Below are 12224 nucleotides of genomic sequence, written 5' to 3' on the forward strand. Positions count from 1 at the left end.
CCAAGGTCACGTAACATTAGATCAACGACGGCCTGTGCCTGGAGCCTTGTGGTGATCTGTGAGCCTTGTGAGCAAACAAAAAAGTCACGTTTTAAAGAGTTCGCTTTTTTAAAGTGCTCCATGCTGAGTGGTGTATAGCAGTGTTGGGCCACCTCTGGGGGTTCCTTGTGGAGTGTGGAAGGAAACTTCCTGTCTGGTGCTTCCCCGGCAGCATCCTGGTAGCTGTCCACACAGCCCAGGCCCCATGTCCCTCCCCATCGCATTTCTTTCATGCTTTGCACTTGGGTCAGGAGCCCGTCCTTGGAGGGACTTCCGCTTGGGGCATGTGAAGGCTGCCGCCCAGAGGAGTGGCTGGCGTGCCCTGAGGCCGCTGAGAGAGGGCAGTCAGCACACTCAGCCTGGATTCTCTCACTCTCAGGAGAACGACTGCTCTCTTTTTTCCTGCATGTATCTTCCTTGGACTTTTGGCCTCTGCTGCTGTCTGATAGAACCAGTGAGCAGGCAGGATGTTGGCCCTTCAGGGCCCAGGGCCTTCCGGATGAGGGGCTGAGGCCACCCTCCCAGCACACCACCCGGGCTCTCAGGGGGCAGGTGCTCAGCTGGACCATGTGTCTATCTTGCCTTAAAAATAGGATTCCGGGCTTCCCTGGTGGCACAGTGGTTGAGAGTCCACCTGCCGATGCAGGGGACACGGGTTCGTGCCCCGGTCCGGGAGGATCCCACGTGCCGCGGAGCGGCTGGGCCCGTGAGCCATGGCCGCTGAGCCTGCGCGTCCGGAGCCGGTGTTCCGCAATGGGAGAGGCCACAACAGTGAGAGGCCCGCATACCACAAAAAAAAAAAATAATAATAATAATGGCATTCCTCTTTAAGAATTTAACCTTGCCCTGGTGAAAATTCCCCTCTGTTGTTGAGCCTTCATTCAAAATACTTCACCTGCTGCTTGGATGACCTTTGCCAGTGGAACACTTGGCTTTCCCCTGAGTTTGGCCACCTGGGCACATATGAGTGCCCGGCATCTAAAAATGGACTTTCTGGGCCAGTTTCTCTGGGGCCCACGGGTTGGCTGGAGGTGGAGGGGCTCTGGGTGTGGGCTCCTCTGTCCGGGGTGCCCACTTGAGAGTGTGGCCTGGGCTGAACCACCAGGCATCTCACCTGGGTGGGTCCTGGCTGGTGTCTGTCTAGAACTGCCTCTGGGTGAGGAGAAGCTGGTTAATCGGGGCCTGTGGCCACAGCAGCCTTCGTGTCGCCCACTGTGCTGTCCGTGGGAGCCAAGTGGCACCCACACCTGGGTGGGAAGGTCAGGCCTGGTCACCTGTGGTGTGTGACACTTCCTGGGGGCAGTAAAGTGCCCTGGGCTCTCCTGGCTGGGGGCCTGGGCCGCTGGCCTCACGCTTGTGAAGGGACGAGTGTGGTGAGGACAGAGGAAAGGAGGGAAGGCCCAGGCCTCACTGCTGCAGCACTGCCTGCCCGCCTCTGTCCGCAGGGCGGCTCTGGGGTGGGGACACAGACAGAAGTCCCACTACTCGTGGCCTCAGGGAGCCCATGGTGTGGGGGAGATGTGTGTGCAGGAGCTGTCCACTCTCCACGGTACCAGGAAGTGGTGTGGGTGCTGGGTGGGAGGCTGTGCTGGACTAACAGCTGGTGGGGTGGGGTGGGGGGGTGGGCAGTGAACCTCGGCAGCTGGGAGGGCTGCTCACACCCGCGTCCTTGTCCCAGGTGTACTTCCGGCTCCACGCATCCATCCTGAAGCTCCTGGGGAGACCCGACTCTGGGGTCAGTGCAGAGGTACTGGTCAGCTTCATGAAGGAGGCTGCAGAAGGGCCCTTTGCCAGGGGCGAGGAGAAGAACGCACCCAAAGCCTCAGAAAAGTGAGTAGCACATGCTCCCGGCGGTTGGGTGGCAGCTGGGCGGTGGGCATTGGGGTGGGGAGGGATCTGCTGAGTCTCCCAGAGCCTGCAGAGTCAGGTCTGGTCCGAGGCTCCCAGTGGCTGGGCCGAGGCCCTTCTGTTGAACCTGAGAAAGAGAGGCTGCTTGTGCGTGCCCATCACTTCCTCGTCCTTGGACGGTTCCTGGAGGAGCTGACTCCCCCTCCCAGCACAGCTCTGCCTGTGTGGATGCTGCACGCGGCAGCCTCCTACCCTGGCACCCTCTGCCAGGGCCTCTCCCTGGGGTGGGGCCCTCTGAGAGCTGCTGCCCCTTCTCCCAAGAGGCCAGGAGGGTGTGAGAGGCAGGGGCTCCTCTCGCGGCACCAGAGAGCTCATGGCGCTGGGGCCCTGATGGGGTTCCCTTGGCAGGCCTGGGCCAGACCCCCGGGCCTCCCCTTGATTGTGGGTCACCCCGGCATCCGCGTCCTGGAGCTCTGGCTCAGCTTGCCTCATCCCTGGGCCCTTGCCTGGCTGGGCACCGTGCAGGCTCTGCCCAGTGCTAGAGAGACCTGCACCCAGGGCCTGTCAGCTATGGGACAGGTGGGCACATGTGCGGCAGGTCACCAGGTAGACACGGTGTGCCCAGAGACTGTAGTCATACAGGGCCCCCAAGGCACAGTGATATGGCCTTTTTGTGATTGTAACTTTTTTTAAACTTAAAACTTATACACATAATACACAAATACATACTAGTTATAGAAAATTCTGGTAATGTGTAAATGTATGGACTAAAACGTGACAAATCCTTTCTCACCCCCAGAGTTAGCATCTGCTCACGGTTGAGTTTCCCAAACCATGTTCTGCGCATTTGCACACACTTCCACGTAAACGTCCAGTTAGAGGGGTTCTTTTATTTTATAAAATCAAGCTCCTGGAGGTGTTGCAGAGTTTGCTTTTTCCCAGCAGCGAGTCTGGGACCCACTCTGTAGATGGTGCCCACTTGTCTGGGTGTGTGTTATTGCAGAGCACAGGTGCGCCCTGCTCTCTATAGCCATTTCCTTGCACATTTCAGGTGTTTTTAACTTTTCTCTCAACATTGTTGTAGCATATACCCTTGTACACGTGTGAGTGTACAGTAAATCCAGATGTTTGGCCACACACTGATCGGGATGAATTGTGTCAGGCCGTGGGTGTCACACGAAGGGCGCTGACGCGGCCTGGAGGGGCGCTGGGCGGGTGCTTCTGAGGAGGGGTCTCCTGGGCGTGAGATGTGAGCTGCCGGCAAGCGCAGCTGTGAGGGGTGGGCAGCTCCCGACTGGGCCCGTGGGCCCACCCCTTCAGCCCCTGGATGCCAGAGGGGGTGGGTGTCACCAGAGGCGCTGGGAACAGGGGCCCCTGCCCTGGGAAGGGCACCATCCAGGCTGGCACATGCCCCATTTCAGTGGGCCGCAGGGTTCTGACCTGCGCCCCGACCCTCTGGTCCACAGGGAGAAGGCCTGCCTGGTGGACGAGGACTCCCACTCTTCAGCTGGGACACTGCCGGGCCCCGGAGCCTCCCTCCCTTCCTCCTCTGGCCCAGGTCTGACATCCCCACCTTACACAGCCACTCCGATTGACCACGATTACGTCAAATGTAAAAAACCCCACCAGCAGGCGACGCCGGACGGTACAGTCCCTGTTCTCCCTCCTGCCAGCCCAGGGCGGCACACCAATCACGGGGGCGGGTGCTTCGGGTGATGAGCCGCTTTGTTGTGGTGAGGGGGGTGCCGGGTCTGGGGTGACACGGGCAATGTTGCGGCTGTTCATTAACCTCATGGACTCACGGTGATCCTGTGCTCCCCAGACATGCTCAGGGTCACCACCTGCCCCCGCCCACCTGGGGGCCTTTGCGAGCCTGCATTTCCTACCTGTGAGCTGGGGACGTGAAAGGGCGGTTGGGAGGCCGCTGGTGTCTGCAGGCAGCCCCGAGTGGCCCCCACGTTATTACGGCACGTCCTTCTGATGATTGGGGAGGGCCGTGACTCTGAGTCTGTCACCCTCGGAATCCAGACGGGTTGGTGGTGGGGTCAGCTGGCTCCCCACGTGGGACGGGCAGGTGGTGGTCGGTCACCTACATCCTTACTAACACCGGAGGCTTGCATGCCGGCCTCGCAGCTCAGTCTCTTCATGTTCCCCTCACCTGCACGGCACCGGGCCAACTAGTGGGCCTTGGGGGCCACTAAGTGGAACCCTGGGGGCAGTGACAGTGCTGAAGGCCACCCAGGCCCTCTCTCCCACGTCACTCAGCTCGGCAGGACCCAGTGCACAGCCCCTGGAGAGCAGGGCTTGGGAGCAGGGCCAGGGCAGAGCTGGTGGAGGGGGGGCAAGGTGGCAAACTAGACTCCTCGGGGTGTGGTTTGTGACCCAAGAGGAGAGGATGCTGGCGGTGTCCCCTCCAGGGTTCAGGGTGGCCTGTGGTGTGTGTGGAGGGGCTGTGGTCTGAGCGCGTGCAGGTCTGAGCGTGTGCTGTGTGTCTATCACCTCCCTGCCCACCCCAGAGCAGGGAGCATGGACCCGGGAGCTGGCTGGCCTGATCTTCCCGCTGTGATACCGCAGACATTCCTGAAACAGGGACCTTCCAGGTCTCACTCACCTCAAGTTAAACCCTGTTCTCTCCTTTTACTCTTGAGAATATTGAGAAAACACTGGAAATAAGTCCTTGCTTGGGAATTCCATTCTGCCAGGTACGTCCTGGAGGAATTAGCACCAGGCCAGTCTCAGGAGGGAGGAATGCCTCTCAGGGTGTCCCAGGCTGGCACACCTGTGTGTGTGTGGAGCCGTGGGGAGCAGAGCACTGGGGACAGGTGCCGGTGTAACATGTCCTGGGCACCTGGTTCTGCAAGCTTGTAGGGGGAGCCACACAAATACGCTCAGATATCATTTCAGTGGTTGTACGTTTTTGAATGTTTGTAAAAACTTTTTATGCAAAGTGATTCTTGTTAATGACATGGAGCCTCTGAGATCCCATGGCTCGCTGTGGCCAGCCCCAGCTGGTTGTGCCTGGAAGCCCTGCGCTGGCCAGGCCTATCTACAGTGCTGTTAGAACTCTCAGCCCTCACCTCAGAGAGAAAGCGGCATCCACAGCACGAGAATGTTTGGGGCCCTGAGCTAGCCGTGGTCTTGGAACGTTGGAACCCTGCTGGCTGCCGGGCAAGGCCCCGGCTAGGACAGAAGCAGCAGGCTGCTGATGCCGGGGGACGTGCTGGAGCCTCCAGGGTCTGTCTGCACCAGCCACCTCAGCTCCTACCTCCCATGACCAGCCTGGGGTCTCCTGATATGGGAGATCGGGGGCCAGCGTGGAGCCCCTGCCTGGCGAGGAGGATGGCGCATGCCCCCAGCCCTGGTGCAGATGAGAGGGCAGAGGCTGGGGCCCTGCTCGAGGTCGGACGGGGCGGCCAGGGCAGAACCACCTTGCCCCTCCACCAGCTCTGCCCTCGGCAAGGATTTCACTTCTCTGAGCCACAGCTTCCGCACCCGTGGGACGGGGGTGACGTTCTCCTCGTGGGTGTTAAGCGAGGGTGCCTGCGGGTCACAGCCGCCTCCTAGACGCAGGCACCCCTGTCGTCGGAGCTGGCAGGGGCCCCGGACGCCACTGCTCAGCCGGGGGAGCTCAGGTGTGGGGTCAGTCACCCTGACTTTGTGCCCTGACCCTCCAGCTGTGGCACAGCCTCAGAAGAGGGGCAGGTGGCGTCCTCTGAAGTCGGCCCCCGAGGGGCCCTGGTCCCCTGCACCACAGGGTCCATCAGGCTAACTTGCCGCCCGCTGGATGGGCAGCCAAGTGCCAGGCCCTCCCTGGGGTGTGGTGAGGAGACCCAGCCTCAGGGCCGCACTGCCGCACTGCACTTGAGGACGCCTCTGCTTCACCACCAGGAGCCAGCTGGGCTCAGTTCTGACCTGGAGAGAGATTGAGGAGAGATTTAGGAAGATGGCTGCGGCCTATGTAGGGAGCTTGACAGTTATTCATTGTCTTAGTAATTACTTAGCATAGAAGGCCCCGGGGTGCTCTCTGAACCGGCCCCACCTGCACGCTTGAGGCCCCCACACCAGGGTGGGGAGCTTCCTGCAGCCCGTCTGCGGCCCTGGGGAGAAGTCCTTGGAACTGGCCCTCGGGCGGGTGGAGGCGCCCACGGCTGACCTGAGGGGCCCTGGTTGGGCTGAGAGGGATGGAGACAGAGACAGAGCAGGACCTCCGCTCCCAGCAGCTCTGCCTGCCTCACCTCTCCCTTCCATCCGTCTTGGGATTCGCCCGCAGCGCTGAAATCTTCCACGTTGGAGCATGTTGGGACCTTCAGGGGGCTTTCAGAGATCACCGCTCACACAGGCTCGACCACAGTGTGATGAGGTTCCCAAACAAGCTCTGTGCTCCTCCCCACATGCGATGTGCAGTGTGCGCGTGTGTGCGTATATGTGCGTGTGTGTGCATGGGCGCCCCACCACGAAGCCGTGTGTACTCAATCCGCGTGGGGCTCCAGGCTGGGTCCTGGGAGTGGTAGCGGGTACCCATCCTCACGGTCGCCCGGCGGGCTTGGCCGTGTGTCCTGTCCCCCATGAGGGAGTGAGCTGAGGGCAGGAGGCTGTGGGGCTAGTTGGGGTAGAGCCAAGGGCACCTGGGGTCTCAGTGTCCTCCCCACCCCGCCCTGGGCCAGTGAGGAGGCCACACTGGGGAGGTCCCCACAGCCTGGAAGGCACTGGATCTGTGTGTCTCCCTATTGGAAGTTCCCTGGTGGCAGGGCCCAGGGAGCGGGACCCTTATAGAACAGCCTGGGCCCTGGCTTGGACTGGCCAGGACCCTCACTGTCTGGCTGTTGTGCTCCACATCACTTTGGAATGTCGGAGCCAGACCCGGAGGGGGCCTCAGGGTGGGGCTCTCCAGCCTGCCCAAGGCCCCGCCCGTCCTGCGGCCCTGTGCCAGGTACATGGCACAGCCCTGGGCTCTGCCCTGCTGCGGGTGCTTGGTACAGGAGCAGGTGTGAATCCGTGAACAGCGGAGGGTCCCATAGAGACCTGTCCTGGTCTCTTGGTGGGTGGGAAGCCTTCCTGAGGGGGAAGCTTAGCCAAGATCTGAGGGGTGTGTTGGAGGTCACTGTCGGGGAGGGGAGGGCAAGCCGGGGTCAGGCAAGCGGGAGCCACAGGGGCTGGGGTGGGTGCAGGGTGCCTGTGTGGCCCCCTTTACAGCGTGAACCATGGCTGCCCTGAGCCCCAGGGGTAGGTGTGGGCCGTGTGGGTCTTTGGGGCAGCCCAGCGTGCCTGTGTCAAGCTCCCTCACGAACATCCATCCTCGCCTGCCATGCCGTCATCGTCACCGTCTGTGTCATGTCCCATCTGTGCTCGTCCTCGCCCACTCGCCCACGCTGCCTCCACCAATATTGCCCGTGCTGCCCCTAACCCTGACCACTGTTCTCCAGGCTGTCCTCTGCTTGTGCTGTCACAGCTCGCTTCAGGGACCGAGCTGACCGCATGCTGACCCTCAGTCCGGCTCCCTGCTTCCCGGTGGCCGGGAGCACCCCTGTATTGCTGTCCTGTGGTTTGGAGAGTGTGTGTTTGATGTGCTTGGCTTCTGCCCCGGCCCATCATCCCGGTTCTGGCCAGATGCACATGCAGCAGTGACCGCCCCGCACTGCCCGCCCGCCTGCCTGTCCTGCAGGCAGCTCAGTCTGTGTTTCCGTTGCTTTATTCTTTCTTGCTTAAAAGGGTAGCAAAGGCAACAGACTATAAGATACAAGGTGTTCTTTACGAGGACAAGGGTGTAAAAATGCTCACCGTGCGCTCTGCAGCCGTGGTGTCCTCGGCCTGGCCGAGGGGACGAGCCTACGCTGGGCTTGTCCTGCACATAGACCTTCTCCTCATGGAGCCCAGGTGGTCCTGCGAGTCCCCACAAGGTGGGACTGGTGTCGGGCCAAGGAGGGAGACTGGCAGAGGGCAGAGCCCATCACCTTCTCTGTCCTTTTCTCCCTCATTCTCACCTTTTAAAAACGTCTTTGGGCCGTAGCTGGTCATGGCATCTGTTAGCGTCTGCTGTGTGCTGGGCCTAGGAGAGGGCGCCGTGGGGAGAGCCGAGATGAGATCTCAGTTGGGTCTGTGTCCCTGGGGCAGTGCTTGGTGTCGTGAGGGAGTGCCATGAGCTGGCTCTGGGGTTTGGTGGATCGGGGGGACTTCCTGGAGGAGGTGGGCCTCCAGAGAGAGCTGCAGGGCCATTTCGGGTGAGGGGCCATGGGAGCAAAGACACGGAGGTTGGAGAGTCCTGTGGCATTTGGACACTGAGGTGACCGGGTGGGTGGAAGAGAGACCTTGAGGGAGCAAGCTTGGGAAGCAGCAGGGCCCGAAGGCCACAGGGGAGTGGCGTGGTTGCGGTGTCTCCCTCTCTCTCTGGCTCTGAGAAAGGCAGGTTCCCAGTCATCGTCTGTTGGAAGAGCCTTCCTGGGAACCCCTCCAGGTAGCTGTAGGGTGCTGCTCTCACCTGACCTGCTCTGCCTCCCCTGGTATCAGGGTCAAGAGGCAGCTGCCCACCTACCTGCCTTTAGGAAAACAGGGCTGCCCGAGGCCTCCCTGGTCAGTGCCTTGCCGGCTCGGGGAGCAGGGTGGTGCATGGTGAGGGCTCAGGGCAAGGGGCACACCGTGAGGCCAGGTCTTCTCCCCATTCTTTTTATTTATTTATTTGTTTGTTTATTTATTTATTTGGCTGCACTGGGTCTTCATTGCTGTGCGCGGGCTTTCTCTAGTTGTGGCAAGCGGGGTCTACTCTTCATTGCAGTGCGTGGGCTTCTCATTGTGGTGGCTTCTCGTTGCGGAGCACGGGCTCTAGGTGCACGGGCTTCAGTAGTTGTGGCATGTGTGCTCAGTAGTTGTGGCTCGTGGGCTCTAGAGCACAGGCTCAGTAGTTGTGGCACAGGAGCTTAGTTGCTCCATGGCATGTGGGATCTTCCCGGAGCAGGGCTTGAACCCGTGTCCCTTGCATTGGCAGGCGGATTCTTAACCACTGCCCCACCAGGGAAGTCCCCTCCCCATTCTTTAAAATTTTTTTTTTAATTTTCTTTTTAATTTAATTTTGGCCGTGTTGGGTCTTTGTTGCTACGTGTGGGCTTTCTCTAGTTGTAGCGAGCGGGGGCTACTCTTCGTGGCAGTGTGTGGGCTTCTAATTGCAGTGGCTTCTCTTGTTGCGGAGCACGGGCTCTAGGCTCTCAGGCCTCAATAGTTGCAGCACATGGGTTCCGTAGTTGCAGCACGCGGGCCCTAGGGCGCACGGGCTTCAGCAGTTGTGGCTCACGGGCTCAGTTGCTCTGTGGCGTGTGGGAGCTTTCCGGAGCAGGGCTTGAGCCCATGTCCCCTGCATTGGCAGGCGGATTCTTAACCACTGCGCCACCAGGGAAGTCCCTTCTCCCCACTCTGAGCATTGGGGGCCTGGCTCCACTGCTACCTCTCTGGGGGTGGGTGGGGTGGGTTTCTGGTGTCTCTTCTCTTGGAGGTCTGTCCAGTCTCCTTGGCCTGCAGGAGGGCACCCATCCCACACCCCAGCCCTACTCCCGGTGGACAAGTCCCTTCCTGGCGGTCATCAGGGCCCGACTGGGGCAGGTTTTGCCCGGTTGAAAGATTTCTCAAAATATTGATTCCACCCAAGTTTGCAGCTCTTAGAAACCAGTTGTTTTCTGGTCGGCAGAAAATTGGTGATGTTTTCAGGGCTCAGCAGCCAGAGTTGCTGCAGTTTTGATCACACCAGCATGCATCTTTTTCCTTGAGCTTTCATATAGCTGAACTAATGGACTAGCTGGCTGTGGCCGTTTCTAGCCTTCCTGCCAGAGCAAATGGAGAAAACACAGCAGGGAACGTGTGTCTTGTAACCAAAGAGCTCTTTCAGGCTGGCCTGCAAATCCTGAGAATGTTCAAGGGATGTCAACTGAGTCAAACCCACATAAAGAAAGCTCCGTTGGGACAGGGGCTTGTGTCACCAGGCCGGGCCCCTTTCCCTCTGCGCCCCCAGCTCTGTTCACTTGCCCTGGCTGTGGGTCCCCCGGAGGTGGTGGTGGTGGTGCCCGGGCTGAGAAAGCAGGTCGACAGATGCACGTCTCTCTTAGGTTCAGAGGAAGGGCTGCGGCGGCCCAGGGGAGTGGAAGTGAACCTCTTGGGTGATTAACAGTAAGAGTGACATATTTATAACCCTGCCTCACGTATGTATTAGTGTGAGCAGGTTCTGTGTGGACAGGTTCTAAAAAAGCGCCCTGGAAGGAGTGTAGGGCTGCCTGTGTAGCCGGCCCTCCACCCCGGTGCCAGCTCTCTTTCCTGCCGGCCTCTAGGCAGCCCACTAAGGAAGTCGGGAGCTTGGGCGGTGGGTGGTCCCCAGGGTCCACCCACCTGTGTGCCTTTCCTGGGAAGGCCCTCCCGCCCAGCCCTGCGGGTCGCCGGCTCTTCAGCTGAGTCTGGCTCTGCCTTAGGACCAGGGGCCCGGAAAGCCCCAGTGCAGCCCCTCCACAGGCCCCCACGTGGGGCCTCACTTGCTTCTTAGTATTTAAAATCAGGATCATTTTCAGCAGTCTCGTGCCGACCCTCTCTGACACACAAGACCCGAGAGGATGGGAGGTACTTGGCCCCGGGCCTCCTGAGTCCCCGTTGGTGTGTCTTTGCAGCGACACACTTATCCTCTGTTTCCCAGGCATGAGCCTCCCCCACCCTCTTGCTTCACAGACCCTTGCCTCCCCCAAGCTGCAGGGGGTGCTGCGTGATGTGGTGGCCCCTGGGGACTTCCCGGCCCTTTACATGTTCCTGCTGAACTCTGGCCTTCCTCAGGGCTCCGTGAGTGCCCGCGATCACCCTGGGAGGGACCACACGCGTCGTGCCAGCTGATGCTGCTCTCTGCCCTGTCAGGGTCAGCGTCCTAGGTTTTCACCCATGTGTCTGAGGGGTCAGGGAAGCGTGGTCGCAGCCCCATCCCCGCTGGCTCCCTGGCTGACACGTGTCCTGCTCTGTGGTGGCTGCAGGTGCAGTTTTAAAGGAGGCTCAGCTGAGGCTCCTCTACCTGTCATTCCCCGGGGAGCGGGTACCGCCATCCTGCCCACACCACCCTCCCTCACCCTCACCGGGCAGCGCTGCCAGGACATTAGTGCATTGGTAGGAAATATCCGGACGTTTGTTTAAGCTGATCCTTGGTTTTCATGATGATCACAACGGGTTCCACCAAATGAGCAGTTCCTTCAGGCCCAAAGCCCAACAACTTGTGAGTTCGTGGCCCATTAGCCTCATGCCGGCTCTCAGTCAGTCCTCCCGCTGTGCTGCCTCCTGGATGCCTGCCTGCTGCAGGCCGTGCTGCCCAGCCCTGCGGCGCCTGCGGCTGCTTGGGTGCTGACAGGGGAGCGCCCATCGGCTGATTGCCAGGACCACTTAACCACAAGCCTGAGTCCTTTGTCAGGGCCGGAGGTGGGGCTGAGGGCCCGGTGGGTTGGTGGGCGTCACTCCAGTGTGCCAGGAACCAAGCAGGCCCCTGTGGGAATCCTGTGTGTGCGTTGGGGGCAGTGGTGGTGGTGGTGGAGGGGTGGGCAGTGACAAACGTGTTAAAGACCATGACACGGAGTCCTCGAGCAGCCCAAGTGGCAGCTCTGGGATTGGAGTGTGGGTCTGGGGCTCCCGGAGCCCAGAGGGTCGGCTTCCAGCCCTGGAGAAGCGATGCCTTCACACTGCCCATCACCCCCATTTGGGGCTTATGGAGCTTGGGGTCTGCCTTGCAGTCAGGGGAGAGCCCCTCGCCGAGCAGGTCCCTGCCGCCCCGAAGTGAGATGCTGATGCCCTGCACTTACTGGGCAGTAGACATGCAGAGGCAGCTATGGAGCTGCCTGAAAGGTCACTGTCCCCAAAGCCTGGTCATCAGTCAGATGTGGGTAGAGAGGTGGAGCCCCAGAGCTGCCGTTGGAAACACAGTCCTGATTCTTGGTGTCCTGTGTGCTGCCCGGCCCACCTGGGACAGTGCTGTCCGGTCAGTGTAAGGAGTGGTCAGCACCCTGTCGACAGGCCCTGTGTCCAGTGTGGCCTTTAGGACTAAACCCTTGTGTGTCACATCTGAGACATTAGAGATGAGATGGTCCGGGTTCTCTGAGGTCATACTGGTGATAGTTGAGCTGACATTTCGTGAACATTCACAGCGTATCAGGCACTTTAATCCTCATAACAGCCCCATGAAGTGGGCACATGTATTATGACAGTTCTACACGTCAGGAAACAAGTGTAAGGAAATTATGGCAACCGCCTAGGCTGTCCGACCCAGTAAGTGACAGAACAGGACCTGGACTCAGAGGCCAGGGTCTCCCAGAGTCCAGGCTCTCGACTTTGCCGGAACA

At 60.2% G+C, this 12224-nt stretch overlaps 1 protein-coding gene across 7 annotated transcripts in view; it reads left to right on the forward strand.

Annotated features, from left to right (window-relative positions):
* CABIN1 (calcineurin binding protein 1) overlaps positions 1 to 12224 on the forward strand; it is a 98866-nt gene that overhangs the window by 37931 nt on the left and 48711 nt on the right. For 6 of the 7 annotated variants that reach the window (XR_004345473.1, XM_032603314.1, XM_032603313.1 and 3 more), the window contains 2 exons: positions 1718 to 1869; positions 3354 to 3532. Coding sequence is in view for 6 of the 7 variants with exons in the window: in XM_032603314.1 (XP_032459205.1) it covers positions 1718 to 1869; positions 3354 to 3532 (331 nt within the window). In the remaining variant the exon portion in view is untranslated. The remainder of the gene's footprint in view (positions 1 to 1717; positions 1870 to 3353; positions 3533 to 12224) is intronic. The other variant, XM_032603315.1, reaches the window with a different exon arrangement.

The sequence above is a fragment of the Phocoena sinus genome, chromosome 14, assembly GCF_008692025.1.
Source record: "Phocoena sinus isolate mPhoSin1 chromosome 14, mPhoSin1.pri, whole genome shotgun sequence".
NCBI classification, from domain to species: domain Eukaryota; kingdom Metazoa; phylum Chordata; class Mammalia; order Artiodactyla; family Phocoenidae; genus Phocoena; species Phocoena sinus.